At 46.6% G+C, this 22,600-nt stretch overlaps 1 protein-coding gene across 1 annotated transcript; it reads right to left on the bottom strand.

The window, feature by feature from the left end:
* Positions 1-290: 290 nt before the first annotated feature.
* Positions 291-1,164, bottom strand: LOC147095775 (mu-type opioid receptor-like). Its single transcript, XM_085974006.1, has one exon. The coding sequence runs from the start codon at positions 1,162-1,164 to the stop codon at positions 334-336; it is 831 nt and encodes a 276-aa protein (XP_085830132.1). The 3' UTR covers positions 291-333.
* Between the last annotated feature and the right edge of the window lie 21,436 nt (positions 1,165-22,600).

Below are 22,600 nucleotides of genomic sequence, written 5' to 3'. Positions count from 1 at the left end.
CACATGAAGCTGAAGGCAAATTCCCATTGTATCTCTGAAAGTTTCGGCCATCGGGTCCATAAGGGATTTTCTACATTATGTCAAGGGCCAATGGGGATCCTTGTCTGCTGTGTATTCCTCTCAAGATGAAGAATGGAGAAAGGTTGTGAAGTCGCCGTGGCGTGTTTCACAACAGCAGCAGAACTACCGTCTCCTTGCAAATAAGGGAAGTGGGACAACTGGTGATGTGGTGGGATGAGAAAGAACGTGCAGAACCTGCCTCAGCCAAATTGATCAAGCAACAACAAGCTGGATACCGGGAAATAGGGTTTATTTTATGTGCAGTTACTTTCATTACTTGCATAATTTAAGAATGAGAATAAACGGGTATTTCACCATATTTTTCACCTCCTCCCGGAATCTCCTCTGGGTCAACGCATAAATGCAGGTGTTTGTGCAAGAGCTCAAATAATTCAACAGAAGGGTGATCCTGATCGCCAAATAAAGCGAGTTTGAACCAGTGAATGTAATTATCTCCGTGAGACTGACAGAAATGTGTATTATAGTAACTGGCGCCGTCAACACAATAAAACACCCCGAGATAGTGAAGAGCAGAATGATGGATGTTCTTCGGTCCTTCATCTCAGGATCACTGCTGCTCTCCCCAGTGTTGCGGCTCTTCAGGGCTCTGCGAGCTCTACTGGCCACTAAGATGTGCCTGGCAGTGAGAGAGTTCAACAGTAACATCGCAGGGTATGGAAGTAATGGGGAAGCTAAGGTGCTAATCCACTTGTAAGCTAACCATCTCGGCGAAGAGACATATCCCGTTACTGTATGACAGCCCCACTCTATATCCCCAACAATATAGTAGGGATTAAAACGGAAATAAACTGGAATGTTTATCAAAAAGCTGAGCACACACACCGCAGTTAGAACCACAGTGGCAATTCTTTCGTTGCAAAATTTTACTTTTACTTTCTGACAACAAATGGCTATGAAGCGGTCAAAGGTGAACGACAGTGTGGACCAGACAGAGAGTTGGCTACTAACTACTTGTATAAAGGAACTAAGACGACACACTATGGTGTAGTTCAAGAATGAATGCGGGAAATGATACCGAAAGATGCTTGCCACGCTTACATTGAAGAGACAGACCATGAGATCTGCTATTGCCATAGCCGTCATGTAACGAGTGATTCCTTTGGAGAGGCCGCACTTTCCCCGGGACAGGATCACAATTGACATCAGGTTCGCTGTAAACAATGGAAAATCAAAACAGAGGAATTAAAGAAAATCACACCCGCTCGGAATTGCTTATTTTTCGAATTTATCCACTTATGGGATCTGGGCGTCACTGGCAAGGCCGGCATTTATTGCCCATTCCTTATTGCCCTTGAGAGGGTGGTGGTGAGCCGCCTTCTTGAACTGCTGCAGTCCATGTGGTGAAGGTACTCCCACAGTGTTGTTAGGTAGGGCGTTCTAGGATTTTGACCCTGCGACAATGAAGGATCGGTGATATACTTCTCAGTCAGGATGGTAGAAACCTAGAAACACAGAAAGAAACAGAGAAAAATAGGAGCAGGAGTCGGCCATTCGGCCCCTCGAGCCTGCTCCGCCATTCAATATATCATGGCTGATCCTCTATCACAGTACCATATTCCCGCTCTTTCCCAACCTCCTTGATTCTTTAAATGGCGTGTGACTTGGAAGGGAATTTGTCGGTGGTCGTGTTCCCATGTGCCTGCTGCCCTTGTCTTTCTAGGTGGAAGAGGTCGCGGGTTTGGGAGGAGCTGTCGAAGAAGCCTTGGCGAGTTGCTGCAGTGCATCTTGTAGATGGTACACACTGCAGCCATGGTGCGCTGCTGGAGGACGGAGTGAATGATTAAGGTGGTGGATGGAGTGCCAATCAAACGGGCTGCTTTGTCCTGGATTATGTCGAATTGTGAGACTGAAGGCATGTTACTGAAACCGATCCCTCCCTGGGTCTCCCTGGGTGCATTTCTGAGTCAACAAGAACCAAAAATAAAAACAAAAATGCTGGAAATACTCAGCAGATCAGGCAGCATCTGTGGAGAGAGAAACAGAGTTAAGGTTTCAGGTCGATGACCCTTCGTCAGAACCAAGTTCACTCGCTGCTCTCTGCTCATTTAACTGGCCTCAGCCGAGAGAAAAAACCATGAGTGCAGCTTAAAAGTTGCTGGAAATTGGCCCGCTCATTTGTCACATGATTTGAGTGACAGCTTCAAGATTTGTTCAATGATCTTTTGGGAGACCCATTACTGATCAGAAGCCTTTTCATTGTGTTAAGGGAGAGAACACCGTCGATTAAAATAGACCCTAAGCCGCTTCTTTGATTTCATATTCGGACACAGAAGGTGTAATTTTAACCTAAGGATCGATTGGAGTGCAGGTGTTGTGGACCATCGACTTCAATGAAGAGTACAATCGGTCGGGGAGTAAGACCGGCGTTGCACCCGCTCCCGTCCATTTCCCCAAGGCCGGGTTATGTTAAAGTTGCCCACAAATTTAATTCACAGCGTGAGAAAAGTTTAGTGAGTCAGGGGAAACAAAATCTTGGGAGAGAGGCACGACATGAGTGTCCAGATCTGTAAGAGAAAAAAGACAGGTTAAAGTTTTGCATGGTGTGCCCAGGCATCTTAGATCTGATCATCACTCTCAGTCCAGGCATCAGATTGGAAGGCGTCTCACAAAGGAGAAAACTCGCTTTCAGGGAGCACTCGATTATCACCAACGTTGTCATTTTAAAGCAATTGAGGAAAAGTGAGAGATTTTTATTCAATAAATTGCGACCATTATTTGGAAAAGCAAGGAACGAAGACACGGAGACAAACCGCACATGGAGAAAGCAGCAATACATTCAAATGACGGTCCACTTAATATATACTTACCGGGAACACCAACAATGACAAGAATGGGATAGCAAATCACTGATTCGTCGAGAACGGCGGAGCGTCCCATTTCCTGCATGAACCAGAGAATCGTGGAAGCCAATTGCTGGGGTTGGCCACAAAGACACTGCAAGTAAACGGTCGCTGTTTTATACACGATCCAATCCTCCCGGGGACACGGTGCTCTTACATAAGGGCTCGCATTAGCTACGGGCCTTCGAACAAACACATTACAACATATATTTTTTCCAAATCAATGGTTAAAGTGCACTCAATGATTAGTTGATTCAACAAAGCAAAATCTGGGGCGGCACTGGGCACCGGGGGTAACGAATCCCACACCCAGTCTCTCAATCTGTTATACGCTGCCGCATCTTGGTGACACGGTGCTTTGATTCATTCTCCAAAGGCTCCACCGCTTCAGTTATAAAATTAAAAGGTGAAATAAAGGAGAAGGGGGAATAAAATATGACCCCGTCCGTTAGCATGACACTGTCAAAGTGTACTTGGTAACCAGACAAAAACCTGAATGTGATAGAGCAAATCGTATTGACTTCAGGAGGGACAATACCGAAGTTGGGAGGGGAATTAAAACAAAGGCTGCATGTTTCATTCAAGTGCAAGAACCATTAAGGAGCCATAACCCAAGCACCACAGCCATCCGCCCCTTCAACCACCATCTGCCCCACCTGTGACAGAGACTGTAGGTCCCGCACTGGACTCATCAGTCATCAGTCACCTGAGAACTCATTTTTAGTGTGGAAGCAAGTCATCCTGGTTCTGCGGGACTGCCTAAGAAGAAGAGACCAGTGGAGCACGGTCGACCATTGAGTGAACCGTCGTTCCCCGAAAGGTTATTTGATCAATATCTTTTAAAAATTCACTGTACCTAAAGGCTAATGATCTGCAGCCTCACCTCCAATAACAAGTGCATGGAGCTCATGGAATTCTTTGTGATGAAGATTGAGACCATCTCTTCAGCTGCCTCTGTCGCTACCCTCCTTTCCCCTAGCCCACCAAGCCAAACTTCCCCCAAGGCTCTCCCGCTGCCTAGCCCTGAACTCGCAGCTCTCTCTATTTTCTCAATTTCTTGCCTCATGCCCGCTCCGAGTTCATCTTATCTCTGAGACCCAACTCCCGCTCCCTCGATCCTATTCCCATCAAACTGCTGACCACCCAACTTCCCTTCCTGGCTCCAATGTTAGCAGATATTGTTAACTGTGCTCTCTCTCCTCAAGTACTGTCCCCCTTTCCCTCAAATCTGCCAGCATCATCCCCAGCCTCAAAAAACAACCTTTGACCCCTCCGTCCTTACAAACTACTGCACCATCTCCGATCTCCCTTTCCTCTCCAAAATCCTTGAAAGTGTTGTCACCTCCCAAATCCGTGCCCAGCTTTCCTGCAACTCCATGTTTGAATCCCTCCATTCAGATTCCTTCCCCTGCCACATTACATAAATGACTCTTTCTAAATTCATAAATTCATATGTGATTGTGACTGTGGTAAACTATCCCTCCTCATCCTTCTCGACGTATCAGCAACCTTTGACAGGGTGCACCACACCATTCTCCTCAAAAGCCTCTGCTCCATTGTCCAGCTGGGTGGGACTGCTCTCCTCTTGTTCCATTCCTATCAATCCAGTCATAGCCAGAGAAACACTTGTGGCAAAGGCCATAGCTAGAGTTCTGATCACCACATTACAGGAAATATGTCACTGCACTAGAGATGGTACAGAGGAGATTTACGAGGATATTGCCTGGACTGGAGAATTCTAGCTATGAGGAAAGATTGCACAGGATGGGTTTGTTTTCCTTGGAAGAGAGAAGGCTGAGGGCAGACTTTAATGAGTTGTATAAAATTTTGAGGGGTCTAGATAGAGTGGATATGAAGGACCTATTTCCCTTAGCAGACAGGTCAACAACCATGGCATCATAGATTTAAAATAATTGGTAGGAGGTTTAGTGGGGAGATGAGGAGAATTTTCTTCACCCAGAGGTAGGAGGGCATCTGGAACCCACTTCCTGAAAGTGTGGTAGAGGCAGAAACCCTCAACACATTTATAAAGTGCTTGGATGTGCACTTGAAGTGCTGTAACTTACAGGGCTATGGACCAAGAGCTGGAAGGTGGGATTAGGCTGGATAATTTTTTGTCGGCCGGCGTGGACACGATGGCCTGAAATGGCCTCCTTCCGTGCTGTAAATTTCTATGATTTTATGATTCATCCCATGACTGCAGCATTAGCTTTGAGTCCCCCAAGACATTTGGCCCCTTGTATTTCTCAGGTACATGCTGCCCCCCAAATGCATGCCAATGACAACCAGCTCTACCTCACCACCACTTGTCTAGATCCCTCCACTGCCTCTGATCTGTCACCCTGCTTTTCTGACATCCGGGACTGGATGAGCAAAAATTTCCTCCAATTAAATAACGGGAACACTGAGGTCATTGTCTTCAGTCCCTGCCACAAACAATGTTCCCTTGCCACTGACTCCATCTCTCTCCTGAGCATCTGTCTGAGGCTAAACCACTCTTGGTGTCATATTTGAGCCTGAGCACAGCTTCCGACCTTATATCCCCTCCATCATCAAGACCACCTTCTTCCACCTCCGTAACATCGCCCAACTCCGCCCCTGCCTCAGCTCATCTGCTGCTGAAACCATCATCCAGGCATTTTTTTTAACCTCCAGGCAGGACCATTCCAATGCTCTCCTGGCCGCACTCCCACCTTGCACCCTACATAAATAGAGCTCATCCAAAGCTCTGCAGCCTGCATCATGTCCAGCACCAAGTCCCGTTCACCCATTGCCCTTGTGCTAGATCAGATTAATCAGCTCCCAGTCTGGCAATGCCTCGCTTGTAAAATGCACATCCTTGTTTTAAAATCCCTCTGCAACCTCACCCCTCCCTACCTCTGTAACCTCTTCCAGCTCGATAACCCCCCGATATCTCTGTCCCCCTCCAGTTCAGGCCCCTTGAGCATCCCTGATTTCAATCGCCCCAACATTGGCAGCAGTGACTTCATCTGTCTGGTCCCTAAGCTCTGGACATCCCTCTCTAAACAAAGAGTAGGAATAAATGGGGCTTTTTTGGGGTGGCAGGCGGGTGACTAGTGGGGTATCGCAGGGATCAGTTCTTGGGCACCAGCTATTCACAATGGCCCAGAAATTCAGGCCTCCACGGGTGAGTATGCACGGGGTACTCACCCGTAGGCCCAATGGAAGTTCCGGTTTCCTGCATGCACTGCGCATGTGTGGAAAACCGGTTAATCTGTTCCCCTGAAAGAAGGGGTTAAGAGGTCGAATGTTTGCGCAGCAGAGGCTGTGAGTGCACATCGAACTTCGGTTTTTCTCCAGGTATCTCCGGGAGGATAAGCCTGCAGAATTTTGAAATGTAAAATGCAGGCCTAAGGCCTGCTTTTTACAAGGTAAGTGGTGAATTAATTAAAATTATAACATTTTTTCCACAGGTTTATTATTTTTAAATACTTTAAAGCAACGTAAGTTTATTTTTTGCGCCGTTAGAAAATAAAATTATTTTTTTCAAAAATTTAAATGATTGTTTAAAATAGTTATTTAATGTAATTTATAGGTTATTCAAAAAAGTGATTAAAAAAAATGTATTTGAAGATTTAGTGCTGCTTTGGGGCCGTAGTATTTATAAGTCTTGACAGCACTTCCTGTCAGACTTATGAATGGAGCATTCCATGCTCCGATTGACTCCCCATGGCCCACATGATCCCAGGGGATGCATCGAACTAACTGCGCCCCTGGGATATGCAAGCACTGCGTGCCGTCAGCTGGACCAGGTCCCGGATCGGAATTCCACGGGGGCCCACAGCTCAACAGCCGGTGCGCTAGGTAAGTGCAGATCGGGGGCTTGAACCCGTGGGAAGCCCCCAACCCAAATTTCTGGGCCAATATATATCAATGATATCGATGTGGGAACCAAATGTAATATTTCCAAGTTTGCTGATCACAAGAAACTAGGTGGGATTGTGAGTTGTGAGGAGGATGCAAAGAGGCTTCAAGGCGATTTCGACAGGTTGTGTGAGTGGGCAAATACATGGCAGATGCAATATAACAAGGAAGAATGTGATGTTCACAGAATCACAGAAACCCCACAGTGCAGATAAAGGCCATTTCGGCCCATCGAGCCTGCACCGAGAAATATCCCACCCTATCCCCACGTGTTTAATCCCCCTAACAGTAAGGGTCAATTTATCATAGCCAATCATCCTAACCCACACATCTTTGGACTGTGGGAGGAAACCACTTCGGCAGGAAAAACAGAAAGGCAGAGTATTATTTAAATGGTGATAGATTGGGAAATGTTCATGTAGAGAGGGACCTGGGTGTCCTTGTACACCAGTCATTGAAAGCAAACATGCAGGTGGAGCAAGCAATTAGGAAGGCAAATGGTATGTTGGCCTTCATTGCAAGAGAATTTGAGTACAACAGTGTGGTAAACCACTGTTTGTATTCCACTGTGTACATGCCTGTACATGCCTCGACTGACTCCTCCCACGAGTCCAGGTATAAAGGTGACTGCTCCACAGCCCCTCTGTATTCTGGACCAGTCGACCACTCGAGGCACACCTTCATTCTCTTGTTAATAAAAGCCTGTTGGTTACTCGCTTAATCTCAGTCTTTTGAGTTATTGATAGCGCATCAATTTTATTAACAGGATTTTTATAATGGAGAAGATCCTCACACCAGCATACCTGGACTTAAATCATCGGGAGGCGGACTCATCCACCAAGTTTACTCACTGGCTTAGGTGTTTTGAAAAATTCCTGATCGCCTCCGCTGCAACGGTCAAATCGGACGAGGACAAACTGGATGTCCTGACCTCCAAAGTGAACCACCGAGTGTACTCGGTCATCCAGGATGTGACCTCGTACGCGGATGCTATCAAGCTCCTCAAGGACCAGTACACGCGCCCAGTGAACGAGGTGTACGCTAGGCAACTCCTGGGGAGTCATAAACAACAACCTGGGGAATTGACCGAGGAATACCTTCAGGCACTGTCTGTGCTTGGCCGGGCCTGTGGTTGTAAGGATGTAAAGGCCGCCGTGTACACAGAGGAACTTATCCGGGACGCTTTTGTAGCAGGCCACAGTTCCAATTACACCCGACAGCGACTGTTGGAGCAGACTGACCTCGATCTCAACAAGGCCTCTGAACTCGCACTATCATTGGACGCAGCCTACCGGGGCATGGATGCCTACACCTCTGCACCATGGACGCCGCAGGGAACGGCAGCCTGGGACACGGTAGGACCGTCTCATAGCACCATGCCACCCCAGCCACATCCCAGCTATGGCCCAACTACCGCAGCAGTGTCCCAAGGCCAGACAGCAGTGCCCCAAGGCCAGAAATGCTACTTCTGTGGCCAGGCCAAACACCCCAGAGCACGCTGCCTGGCGAAAAATGCGATCTGCTCGGGCTGCGGGAAGAAGGGACACTACGCCAGCATCTGCAGAGCCAAAGCCACCCCGAACCCCAGCAGCACCACATGTAGGCCATGCGGGCCGCCATCTTGGGCCTCCCCAGCCATGTGCGAACCACCGTAACAGCAGCCATTTTGGACGCCTTCAGCCACATGGGGATCATGGACGCCGCCATCTTGGATGACAGCCGGGACACAACAGGCCCCCAACACCACCTCATCTGATACCCGCAGCGACACACCGACCGCTACGCTGGCCTCCGTTACACACCAACTGGCCCGGTCCACAATGGACATTAAGGTAAATGGTCACGAAGCAATCTGCCTTTTTGACTCTGGGAGCACGGAGAGCTTCATCCACCCCGACACGGTGCGGCGTTGCTCTCTCCCAGTCCTGCCTGTGCACCAGCGGATTTCTATGGCCTCCGAGTCCCAGTCGGCGGACATTGGCGGCTACTGCGTGGTGACACTCGTAGTAGACAGGACTGTGTACGATAATTTTAAACTTCTGGTCCTGCCCCACCTCTGCGCTGCTGTTCTACTGGGGTTAGATTTTCAGTGCCACCTTAAAAGTGTTACGATGGCGTATGGTGGACCCCTCCCCCCACTCACAGTCCGCAGCCAGCAGCTTTAAAATTGCCCGCCGCGCACCAGGTGCAACCTCTCCACACTCAGAGTCACCCCCCCCCCACTGTTTGCTAAGCTCACCCCCGACTGTAAGCCCATCACCACAAAGAGCAGGCAATACAGTGCCGGGGACAGGGTTTTCATCAAAACCGAAGTGGAGCGGCTCCTGAAGGAGGGGATTATTGAGGGCAGCACCAGCCCCTGGCGAGCCCAGGTTGTGGTCGTTAAGACCGGCGAGAAGCAGCGCCTGGTCATCGACTACAGCCAGACAATAAATCGCTATAATCTGCTGGACACTTACCCACTCCCCCGCATAACTGATATGGTCAACCAGATCGCGCAATACCGCATCTTCTCGACCATTGACCTGAAATCAGCGTGCCACCAGCTCCCTATCCGCCCTGAGGACCGCCAGTATACTGCCTTTGAGGCAAACGGCCACCTCTATCACTTCCTTAGGGTTCCCTTTGGCGTCACCAATGGGGTCTCCGTCTTCCAAAGGGAGATGGACACGATGGTCGATCAAAATGCGTTGCAGGCCACTTTCCCATATCTGGACAATGTGACCATCTGCGGCCATGACTTGCAGGACCATGACGCAAACCTCGAAAAATTTCTCCGCACCGCCCAATTCCTGAACCTGACGTATAACAAGGAGAAGTGCATATTCCGCACAACCCGCCTCGCCATCCTTGGCTGTGTTGTGGAACACGGAGTCATCGGTTCCGACCCTGACCGGATGCGTCCCCTTATGGAACTCCCACTGCCCCACTGCCTCAAGGCCCTGAAGAGGTGCCTAGGGTTTTTCTCCTATTCCGCCCAGTGGGTCCCCTACTATGCGGAAAAGGCCCGTCCGCTGATCAAGTCCACCTCCTTTCCCGTGATGGCAGAGGCCCACTTAGCCTTCCACCGTATCAAGGAAGACATTGCCAAAGCCACCATGCACGCAGTGGACGAATTCATCCCCTTCCAGGTGGAAAGCGATGCGTCCGACTTTGCCCTGGCCGCTACCCTTAATCAGGCGGGGAGACCCGTGGCCTTTTTTCACGAACCCTCCAGGGCCCGGAGACCAGACACTCTGCTGTTGAGAAGGAGGACCAGGCTATTGTGGAGGCCGTGCGTCATTGGAGGGACTACCTGGCCGGAAAACGACTTTCCCTGCTCACTGACCAGCGTTCAGTTGCTTTTATGTTTAACAACAAGCAGAGGGGCAAAATCAAAAACGACAAGATCTTGAGGTGGAGAATCGAACTTTCCACCTACAATTATGAGATCTTGTCCCAACCCGGGAAGCTCAATGAACCCCCGGATGCTCTATCGCGTGGCACCTGCGCCAGCGCGCAGATCGATAGACTGCGGGCCCTCCACAATGACCTCTGCCACCCGGGGGTCACCAGGTTCTTCCACTTCATCAAGGCCCACAACCAGCCTTACTCCATTGAGGAGGTCAGTACCATGACCAGGAACTGCCAAGTCTGCGCTGAGTGCAAACCGCACTTTTATAGACCAGACAGGGCTCACCTGATAAAAGCCCCTCGCCCCTTCGAGCGCCTGAGCGTCGATTTTAAAGGGCCTCTCCCCTCCTCCGACCGCAAGGTGTACTTCCTCAACATTATTGATGAGTACTCCCGTTTCCCGTTCGCCATCCCCTGCCCAGACATGACCAGTGCCACGGTCATTAAATGTCTGAACGACCTCTTCACCCTGTTTGGTTTCCCCAGCTATATCCATAGTGACCAGGGCTCATCGTTTATGAGCGATGAACTCTGCCAGTACCTGCTCGCTAGGGGTATTGCCACAAGCAGGACCACCAGTTACAACCCCCGGGGGAACGGACAGGTGGAAAGAGAGACTGCGACAGTTTGGAAGGCCGCCCTGCTAGCCTTAAAGTCTAGGGGCCTTCCGACCTCCCGCTGGCAGGATGTGCTCGCTGATGCGCTCCACTCTATTCGGTCACTGCTCTGCACTGCCACTAACACAACCCCTCATGAGAAAATGTTTGTCTTCCCAAGGAAGTCCACATCGGGGACATCGCTACCGCCATGGCTGACGTCCCCAGGGCCGGTCCTCCTGAGAAGACACGTGAGGACCCATAAAACGGACCCCCTGGTCGAGAGGGTCGACCTCCTCCACGCCAACCCACAGTATGCTTACATTGCGTACCCGGACGGGCGGGAGGACACAGTCTCCATACGAGATCTCGCACCCTCGGGGGCCGTAGTAACACACAACCCACTACCACCCCCCACCACAATCCAATATCCAGCCCCAGCAGGCGGCAGGCCTGGTCCCCGCGACCCGCTCGACATCCATGAGGACGACACACCAGTGCCCCAGCCTACGCGGGACTCGACGCCGGAAGCTTCACTACCCCTACCGTCGCCACGTCAATCACAGCAGCAGACAAGACCTCCGGAGAGACTACAATACACTAACTTTTAATACACTTCACCCCGCCGGACTCATTTTTAAACAAGGGGTGAATGTGGTAAACCACTGTTTGTATTCCACTGTGTACATGCATGTACATGCCTCGGCTGACTCCTCCCACGAGTCCAGGTATAAAGGTGACTGCTCCACAGTCCCTCCGTATTCTGGACTGGTCGACCACTCGAGGCACACCTTCATTCTCTTGTTAATAAAAGCCTGTTAGTTACTCGCTTAATCTCAGTCTTTTGAGTTATTGATAGCGCATCAAACAGCAAGGATGTCTTACTACAGTTATACAGGGCCTTGGTGAGACCACACCTGTAGGATTGTGTGCAATTTTGGTCTCCTTACCTAAGAAAGGTTATACTTGCCATAGAGAGAGTGCAGCGAAGATTCACCAGACTGATTCCTGGGAAGGTAGGGATGTCGTAAGAAGAGAGATTGGGTCGACTCAGCCTATATTCACGAGAGTTTAGAGTTAGGGTTAGGGTTAGCATTAGGGTTAGGGTTAGGGTTAGGTTTAGAATGAGAGGGTGTCTCATTGAAACGTATATAATCCTGACAGGGCTAGACAGACTGGATGCAGGGAGGATGTTTCCCCAGTCTGGGGGGTCTAGAACGAGGGGTCACAGTCTCAGGCTATAGGGTAGGACATTTTGGACTGAGATGAGTAGAATTTTCTTCACACAGAGGGTCGTGAACCTGTGGAATTCTCTACCACAGAAGGCTGTGGAGACCAAGTCACTGAACATATTTCAGAAGGAGACAGAAAGATTTCTAGACACAAAAGGCATCAAGGGGTATGGGGAGAGAGCAGGAATATGGTATTGAGATAGAGGATCAGCCATTATCATATTGAATGACAGAGCACTCTCGAAAGGCTGAATGGCCTACTCCTGCTCCTATTTTTCTATGTCTCTATGTCTAAACCTCTCCACCTCTCCACCTCTCTCTCCTCTTTCAAGATGCTCCTTTAAACCTACTTCTTTAATAAAGCTTTTTGAAACGTGTCCTAATGTCTCCTTATTTGGTTCAGTGTCAAATTTTCTTCGACGGTCACTACTCTGAAGCACCTTGGGAGGTTATACTACACTTAAGATGAAATATAAATGTAAGTTGACGTGCAAAGTAAATCAAACAACCTGCACTGACTCCATGCCTACAATGGGATTCAAATCAACAAACAGGAGGAGAGCTACATCAAACTAACCAGTGCATCTTTTTTGGTCAATGACCAGATTAAATACGGAATTAATTTTGAGAATAATAATGCAATATTCAGCATTCTGAAAATCCTGGATAATTGTGCTCAAGATCTGTAATTAATTACCTGCACATGAAGTAAATAGCTCACTGTACCATAAGAGGTTTCTGCAATTGACTGAATGGGGAGAGGGGGATTGGACATCACTGTCCGTGTTGAACTATTTCTGCTTTGACTTTGCTCTTTCCGCGTGAATTTATTTCAATTTCTCTGGAGAAAACGGAGGAGGGGGTGGGGCTGCAGCCATTCCATTTTCTGCTCTTGTTTATTGTCCAGTTCCAGTTTGAAGTTTGTCTTCTGTTAGAATGTAAGAACATAAGAAATAGGAGCAGGAGTAGGCCATTCGGCCCTTTGAGCCTGCTCCACCATTCAATAAGATCATGGCTGATCAACGACCTCAACTCCATTCACTGGCCCTATCTCCATATCCCTTGATGCCATTACTAGTCAGAAATCTATCGACTTCTGTTTTGCATATACCCAATGACTGAGCCTCCACTGCCCTCTGGGGGAGAGAATTCTAAAGATTCACCACCCTCTGTGTGAAGACATTTCTTCTCATCTCAGTCCTGAATGGCCTACCCTTTATACTGAGATGTGGCTCCTGGTTCTAGACTCCGCAGCCAAGGGAAACATTCTCCCAGCATCCATCCTTAACAAGCCCTGTAATTATTTTGTATGCTTCAATGAGATCCCCTCTCATTCTTCTGAATTCAAGAGAATACAGTCCTTGTTTATTGAATCTCTTCTCATACGACAGTCCCGCCATCCCAGGAATCAATCTCATGAACCTTCATTGCACTCAGTCTATGGCAAGTATATCCTTCCTTAGGTAAGGAGACTAAAATTGTACACAGTACTCCAGGTGTGGTCTCACCAAAGCCCTATATAATTGGAGTAAGTCATCTTTAGTCCTGGACTCAAATCCTCTTGTAATGAAGGTCAGCATACCACTTGCCTTCCAAATGGCTTGCTGCACCTGCACATTCACTTTTAGTGACTCATGTACAAGGACACCCAGGTCCCTTTCAGCATTTGCATTTCCCAATCTTTCACCATTTAGGAAATACTCTGTCTTTCTGTTTTTTCTAACAAACTGGATAATTTCACATTTACCCACATTATATTCCATCTGCCATGTTCTCGCCTGTTGTAGGTGTTTTGCGGACCAAGTGATATCCAAGATCGATGCTCACACCATCCCTGGAAAAGATGACAGACTCCGAGTTACGGTTCAAAACGGTCTTTACTCGCAGGCCTGGGGAGAACCTTTCAGATTGCTGTCTGAATCCAACTCCACCGATATCTGAGCAACATTCACAATTACATAAAAATCAAACCCCTCCCCTGGGGGCGGGTGCAAAGCTTATTTGCATATGCAGAGCTTTAGTTAATGGCAATTATAAACCATGACATTTAATCCTTCCTGCCGCCTACAAACTCGCATTTCTGTTATCAGTTGGTCCTGTCACCTTCTGTGACTGGGGCCTAATCTTAATCTGTTACGTTACAACCATCCATTTGTCTCTGACCAGGTGGTTTGCTTGTTACATGTTTTCTTTAAGATAACAGCCCTCATTAAGTCTGTTCAAAGCACAGACTTTTGGCCTTGTTCTCGGGTTACTTCTGCAAAACAAGCCCATTCTGATCAGTCCCACCATACTTTGAAGAATGGAAGCCTGTTGTGAGTTTACAACATACCAATTCTTAGGTATGTTCTCTTGTATATGTGTTGCCTTGCTTGGCTGAACAGACATCCTCCCCAATCTTCCCACGAGTTGCTCTGCAGTTTAATTTCTCAGCATTTGAAGTCACTTAATCATGTTCTTAAAGCTTAGCTGGGTAAACGCAATATACAGACCTATATATCATTTAACTCAGGGTATGGATTAACTCATTACATCCACCTTGTACATTGGTGCTACATTATATGTATTCTAACATACAAATCTAAATAATAACAGTAATTTGGTTACTTCAGTCCCCCCTTATGGCGCATTGGTCACTTTGATCCAATATGGCCAATATGCTACAGTTTAGGATTGGTTGCTATGAGTACCGTCGCCCTAGTGGTACCAAGCCATGGTGTCTAGTACTCATACTTCCACAATCCTAAACACAGTTTTCATAATAATTCTTCTCATGCCCTACCCCTTGTTTTTTGGTGGTTAGCAACAGTATTTATTTCTCTCCTTCCTTCTTTATTTGTTTGGTTATGGCTTGTGCTAGGTTTTGGTTCTAGCAATATCCACAATGTAAGAACAAAATGTCAATAATACGGCGCCTTGCACAACTACCAACACATGTGACATGATCCTTATCCAGGGTGTATATCGATATTTAGCCCCCAGTTCCAGAACTTATTGGACCAAGGAATTTCCACTAATGTTGTACCAATGTCTTTTTGTTGTTTCTTTAAGTCTTCCTCTATTTTATGATAATACTTTAAAACTTCCTTCGTTTCCTGCCATAATTTCTTCCAAGCTTCCTCTTCTTCTAACTTAGAAATTGCCTTGGCCTCTGGTATGACATAAGTTTCAACCTCGTTATTATGTCCCATATTATCAAGTGACTAGGTTTTTGTCTCCTGTGGTCTTGGTGGGTGTTTATATTGGTGTCCTATCTGTGTAGTTAATTTGGTCAAAACAAAAGTTTGGTTGGGGAATGGGACAAATCAGATCTTGATCTTCATATTAAGTTCCTCGGAGTCCACATCATGGAAGACCTCTCCTGGTCCCTCAACACCTCCTCTCTGGTGAAGAAGGCCCAGCAGCGCCTATATTTCCTAAGGAGGCTGAAGGGATGTAACCTGTCACCCCTGATCCTCTCTAACTTTTACCGCTGCACTATAGAGAGCATCCTGACAAACTGTATCACAGTATGGTATGGCAGCTGTAGCTATTATGACCGGAAAGCCCTGCAGCGGGTAGTCAAAACTGCCCAACCGACACCCGGCTACCGACCATAGAGCACATATACCAGAAACGCTGTCTACGGAGGTCACGGTCCATCATCAAAGACCCTACCCACCCCAGACACAATCTGTTCGCCCTCTTGCCATCTGGGAGATGCTACAGATGTATTCGCACCCATACGACCAGAGTTAGGAACAGCTTCTTTCCCAGGGCTGTCATCCAACTGAACTCCACAAATAAACTCTAAAGCCTGCACATCTGCCAATGCACTTTATTATGGTTATGTTTATGTTAATATACTACAAGCCAAATGTATGTTGAATGTATAAATGTCTTAATCCAAATGTACACTCTCGGGAGCCGCAAGCCTACATTTCGTTGTACTGCACTTGTGCACCAACAATGAAAATAAAAGTTGATTTGATTGATTTGATTTGATTTTGATTTGACATTTCTGTTCAGTTGTGGTGACAAAAAATGTCCCATTGTTCCTTGGTGCTACCCTTGTCCGGTGTCCCTCAAGGGTGCAATTGGTGATTTTTGTAAATCCACACTTGGATGTGTCTCCCTCGGTGGGGGGAGTGGGTGTGTGCACGCCCATGTCCTTCCCTTGTGGGGGCACCCGTCCATTACCACCCCCCTTATGGATACATTCTTCTGGTTATTGTCTTCATCCTTTTCCCAAAGTGCCTTGGTGGGGACATCATGATAATTAACCCAACTTTCCCTTCGTATCTCTCCTATATTAATCACGTTGTATAGGGGCTGTCCCTCTTCTGGGATTTGTGGGATAGCCAGTACAAAGCCAATCACCTTAGTCCATGGGGTCAGACAATTGCCTGCCCAGTATACTTGTCCCATTTTATGCCCCTTACATAAGCTTCTATTTGTGTCAATCCAAGGTTCCAGATCCTTATTAGTAATCCAATCAGGGATCTGTCCATTATTTATTTGCCTCATGTTATGCTGAGCATTCGACAATAGCCATGAGCCATACATGGCACATATTAATTCTTCATGGGTTTGGCGAGAAGCATTGTTAAGTCAATCAATAATTGTATTGATTGTTTCTGCACGAGGGACTACTTTCTCTTCCACCCCCAACCATTGCATTATTGTTTGTTTTCCTGCCAGTGCCAATTGCTGGCTATTTCCAGTGGCTTGTTTTAGTAACTTCTCTATTTTTGCTTGTAGTTCTTCTTCTCTTTCGTTTACTCCTTCTATGTCCATGCTATTAACTGTTGCTAACCCAGCCGCATACCCTGCTCCGGTCGTTTTCAATACTCCCTGTTTCTTATGTCTCTGTAAGATAGATTTTCCCTGTTGACCCTCTAAATTTTTTAACCACAGGGTGTTCCATATTTGATTCGTATGATTGTCACATATTGCGGGCATCCCGAAAGTACTCGTATTAATGGCAAGCTTAATAACACAATGTGCCACATTAAAATACACCTCATCCTGTGTTTTCCTTATTACTACATAAGAACATAAGAACATAAGAAAGAGGAGCAGGAGTAGGCCAATCGGCCCCTCGAGCCTGCTCTGCCATTCAATAAGATCATGGCTGATCTGATCCTAACCGCCAATCTACTATCGCAGAACCATCGCCTAAATCTAACAGAATTAGACACACGAAATAGGAGCAGCATCAGGCTACATGGCCCCTGGGTCCACTCCGCTACCCACAGGGCCATGACCGATCTGAACCTAGACTCATGTCCAAATTCCTGCCCACTCCCCATAACCTTTTATTCCCTTTACTTCTAGGAAACTGTCTATTTCTGTTTTAAATTTATGTAATGATGTAGCTTCTACAGCTTTTTGGGGCAGCATATTCCATGGACCTACCACCCTCTGAGTGAAGTAGTTCCTCCTCATCTAAATTTTGAAAGAGCAGCCCCTTATTCTAAGACTATTCCCCCTAGTTCTAGTTTCACCCATCATCGGGAACATCCTCCCCGCATCCACCCAATCCAACCCCTTCACAATCTTATATGTTTCAATAAGATCGCCTCACATTCTTCTGAACTCCAATGAGTAGAGTCCCAATCTACTCAACCTCTCCTCATATGTCCATCCCCTCATCCCCGGGATTAACCGAGTGAACCTTCTTTGTACTGACTCGAGAGCAAGTATGTCTTTTCTTAAGTATGGACACCAAAACTGTATGCAGTATTCCAGCTGCGGTCTCACCAATGCCTTGTACAACTGAAGCAATACTTCCCTATTTTTATATTCTATCCCCCTAGCAATGAAAGCCAACATTCCATTGGCCTTCTTAATCACTTGCTGCACCTGCATTCTAACCTTTTGAGTTTCGTGCACCAGGACCCCCAGATACCTTTGTACTTCAGTACTTTCAAGTTTCTTGCCATTAAGATAATAACTTGCTCTACGATTTTTCTGCCTAGGTGCATAACCTCACACTTTCCAGGATTGCATTCCATCTGCCACATCTCTGCCCACTTATTTAGCCTGTCTGTGTCCCCTTGCAGGTTTTTTATGTCCTCCTCACTCACTACTTTCCCTCCCATCTTAGTATCATCTGCAAACTTTGATATGTTACACTCGGTCCCCTCCTACATAAGAACGTAAGAAGATAAGAAATAGGAGCAGGAGTAGGCCAATTGGCCCCTCGAGCCTGCTCCGCCATTCAATAAGATCATGGCTGATCTGATCCTAACCGCCAATCCAGTATGACAGGACTATCTCCTGAATCTAACAGAATTAGACACACGAAAACAGGAGCAGGATCAGGCTACACGGGCCCTGGGCCCGCTCCGCTACCCACAGGGCCATGATCTATCCGAACCTAGACTCATGTCCAAATTCCTGCCCGCTCCCCGTAACCCTTAATTCCCTTTTCTACTAGGAAACTGTCTATTTCTGTTTTAAATTTATGTAATGATGTAGCTTCGACAGCTTTTTGGGGCAGCATATTCCATGGACCTACCACTCTCTGAGTGAAGTAGTTCCTCCTCATCTCAGTTTTGAAAGAGCAGCCCCTTATTCTAAGACTATGCCCCCTAGTTCTAGTTTCACCCATCATCTGGAACGTCCTCCCTGCATCCACCCGATCCAACCCCTTCATAATCTTATATGTTTCAATAAGATCGCCTCTCATTCTTCTGAACTCCAATGAGTAGAGTCCCAATCTACTCAACCTCTCCTCATATGTCCATCCCCTCATCCCCGGGATTAATCGAGTGAACCTTCTTTGTACTGACTCGAGAGCAAGCATGTCCTTTCTTAAGTATGGACACCAAAACTGTATGCAGTATTCCAGGTGCGGTCTCACCAATACCTTGTACAACTGAAGCAATACCTCCCTATTTTTATATTCTATCCCCCTAGCAATGAAAGCCAACATTCCATTGGCCTTCTTAATCACTTGCTGCACCTGCATACTAACCTTTTGAGTTTCGTGCACCAGGACCCCCAGATCCCTTTGTACTTCAGTACTTTCAAGTTTCTTGCCATTAAGATAATAACTTGCTCTACGATTTTTCCTGCCAAAGTGCATAACCTCACACTTTCCAGTATTGTATTCCATCTGCCAAATCTCTGCCCACTTACTTAGCCTGTCTATGTCCCCTTGCAGGTTTTTTATGTCCTCCTCACTCACTACTTTCCCTCCCATCTTAGTATCATCTGCAAACTTTGATGTGTTACACTCGGTCCCCTCCTCCAGATCGTTAATATAGATTGTAAAGAGTTGGGGACCCAGCACTGACCCCTGCGGAACACCACTGGTTACTGATTGCCAGTCTGAATATGAACCATTTATCCCAACTCTCTGCCTTCTGTTAGATAGCCAATCCTCTATCCATGCCAGAATATTACCCCCAATCCCGTGATTTTTTATCTTAAGCAATAATCTTTTGTGTGGCACCTTGTCAAATGCCTTTTGGAAGTCTAAATACACTACGTCCACTGGTTCACCTTTATCCACCCTATATGTTACTTCCTCCAAGAACTCCAGCAAATTTGTCAAACATGACTTCCCCTTCATAAAACCATGCTAACTTTATCTTATTAAATTATGATTATCCAAATGTCCTGTTACTGTCTCCTTAATAATGGACTCCAAAATGTTATCTACCACAGATGTTAGGCTAACCGGTCTATAGTTTCCAGCCTTCTGTCTGCTGCCCTTTTTAAATAAGGGTGTTACATTAGCAGTTTTCCAGTCTGCCGGGACCTTTGCTGAGTCCAGGGGGTTTTGGAAGATTATTACCAATGCATCCACAATCCCTACTGCCACTTCCCTCAAGACCCTGGGATGTAAGCCATCAGGTCCAGGTGATTTATCCGCCTTGAGTCCCATTATTTTACCAAGTACTACTTCCTTAGTGATTTTAATTGTATTTAGCTCCTCCCCCACCTATAGCCCCCTGCTTGTCAAGTGTTGGGATATTCTTGGTTTCCACTACTGTAAAGACTGATACAAAATATTCATTCAGTGTTTTTGCCATCTCCATATTTCCCACCATTAATTTCCCGGTCTCATCCTCTAAGGGACCAACATTTACTTTCGCCACCCTTTATCTTTTTATATAATTATAAAAACTCTTACTATCTGTCTTTATATTTTTTGCTAATTTACTTTCATAATCTATCTTCCCTTTCTTAATCAATTTTTTGTTATTTTTTGCTGTCTTTTAAAGCTTTACCAATCCTCTATCCTCCCACTAGATTTGGCTACCTTATATGCCCTTGTTTTTAGTCGAATACTATCCTTAATTTCTTTACTTAGCCACGGATGGCTGTCTTTTCTTTTACACCCTTTTTTTCTCAGTGGAATATACTTTTTTTGGAATTTGTAAAATAACTCCTTAAATGTACACCACTGATCATGTATCGTCTTATCCTTTAGCCTATTTTCCCAATCCACTTTACTCAATTCCGCTCTCATACCTTCATAGTCTCCTTTATTCAAGCTTAGCACGCTTGTTTGAGATACAACCTCCTCACCCTCTAACTGATTATGGAATTCAACCATGTTATGGTCACTCATTCCAAGGGGATCCTTTACTAGGGCATTATTAATTAATCCTGTCTCGTTACACAGGACCAGTTCTAAGGTTGCTTGCCCCCTGGTTGGTTCAGTTACATACTGCTCAAGAAACCCATCCCTAATACACTCAATGAACTCCTCCTCAAGGCAGCACTGCCCAATTTGATTCGTCCAATTTATATGATAGTTAAAATCCCCCATAATTATAGATGTTCCCTTATTACAAGCCTCAACTATTTCCTGATTGATACTCCGTCCAACCGAGTTGCGACTCTTCGGAGGCCTATATACTACACCCACTAGTGTTTTTTTCCCCTTATTATTCCTTAACTCCACCCAAACTGTTTCATTATCCTGATCCTTTGACCCAATATCATTTCTCTGCATTACAGTGATTCCTTCCTTTATTAACATAGCCACCCCACCTCCCCTTCCTTCCTGCCTGTCCTTACTGATTGTTAAATCACCTGGTATGTTTAATTCCCAGGCATTGTCACCCTGCAGCCATGTTTCTGTAATGGCCACAAGATCATACCCATATGCAGCTATTTGTGCCTTTAACTCATCTATTTTGTTACGAATGCTACGTGCTTTCAGATAGAGAACTTTCAAATATGTTTTGTGACACTTAGTTCCTGCTATTGCCCTTTTTATTACTTTACCTTTTACTCCACACCTTCTGCCCCTTCCTGACACGCTCTGGTTTTTAATTTCCCCACTGCTACCTAAGTCTTTGACCTTCTCTGTTGTCATTTTTATTATTTGTTCTCTAGGAAGCTCCCCCCCACTAGTTAGTTTAAAGCCCTCTCTACAGCCCTAGTTATATGATCCGCCAGGACTCTAGTCCCAGCACTGGCCAAGTGAAGCCCGTCCCAACGGAACAGCTCCCTCCTGTCCCAGTACTGGTGCCAGTGTCCCAGGAAGCAAAACCCATTTCTCCCACACCAGTCTTTGAGCCACGCATTTAACTCTCTTATTTTATTTGTCCTAGCCAAATTCGCTCGTGGCTCAGGTAATAATCCAGAGATTATTACCCTTGTGGTTCTGCTTTTAATTTGGCCCCTTGCTGCTCAAACTCCCTCAGCAGAACCTCCTTCCTTGTCCTATCTATGTCGTTGGTACCAGCATGGACCACGACAACTGGATCCTCCCCCTCCCACTCCAAGTTTCTGTCCAGCCCAGAGGAGATGTCCTTAACCCTGGCACCGGGTAGGCAACACAGCCTACGGGACTCTCGCTCTTGGCTGCAGAGAACTCTATCTATCCCCCTAATAATACTATCCGCTACCACTACTTTCTATTTACTCCCCCCTCTTGAATGGCCCCCCTCTCCACGGTGCTGTGGCCAGGTTGCTCATCCTCCCTGCAACCCCTGCTTCCATCTCCACAGGGAGTAAGAAGCTCGAACCTGTTGGACAAGAGCAAGGGCTGCGGCTCCTCCAACACTACCTTCTGGATCCCCGTACCTGCCTCACTCGTAGTCACACCGTCCTGTCCCTGACCATGGGCTACATCTGAATTAATTAACTTCATAGGCGTGACCACCTCCTGAAACACAGAGTCCAGGTACTTCTCCCCCTCCCTGATGTGTCGCAGTATCTGAAGCTCAGACTCCAGCTCATCAACACGGAGCTGGAGATCCTGTAGCAGCAGACACTTGTCACAGATGTAATCACCGTTAGCCTCAATGGGGTCTACCGGCTCCCACATCTCGCAACAGTAACACATCATCTGCTCCATTCTATGTAATTAATTCTAAAATTTTTTATTTAATTAATTGGATTTAGATTAAATCAATCCCTCTAAATTACACCAGTTTAATGGTTAACCAACTGTCTCCCTCCAAATCGTTAATATAGATTGTAAAGAGTTGGGGACCCAGCAATGACCCCTGCGGAATACCACTAGTTACTGATTGCCAGTCTGAGAATGAACCATTTATCCCAACTATCTGCCTTCTGTTAGATAGCCAATCCTCTATCCATGCCAGAATATTACCTCCAATCC

Source organism: Somniosus microcephalus, unplaced genomic scaffold, assembly GCF_052327205.1.
Source record: "Somniosus microcephalus isolate GS21.2 unplaced genomic scaffold, FLI_Smic_1.0 unresolved_chr1, whole genome shotgun sequence".
In the NCBI taxonomy this organism is placed as follows: domain Eukaryota; kingdom Metazoa; phylum Chordata; class Chondrichthyes; order Squaliformes; family Somniosidae; genus Somniosus; species Somniosus microcephalus.
This window is presented reverse-complemented; position numbering and strand designations above follow the sequence as displayed.

Excerpts from the sequence above, each read along its gene's own strand:
- LOC147095775 (XM_085974006.1), bottom strand. The coding sequence starts at position 1,164 with ATGACGGCTATGGCAATAGCAGATCTCATGGTCTGTCTCTTCAATGTA.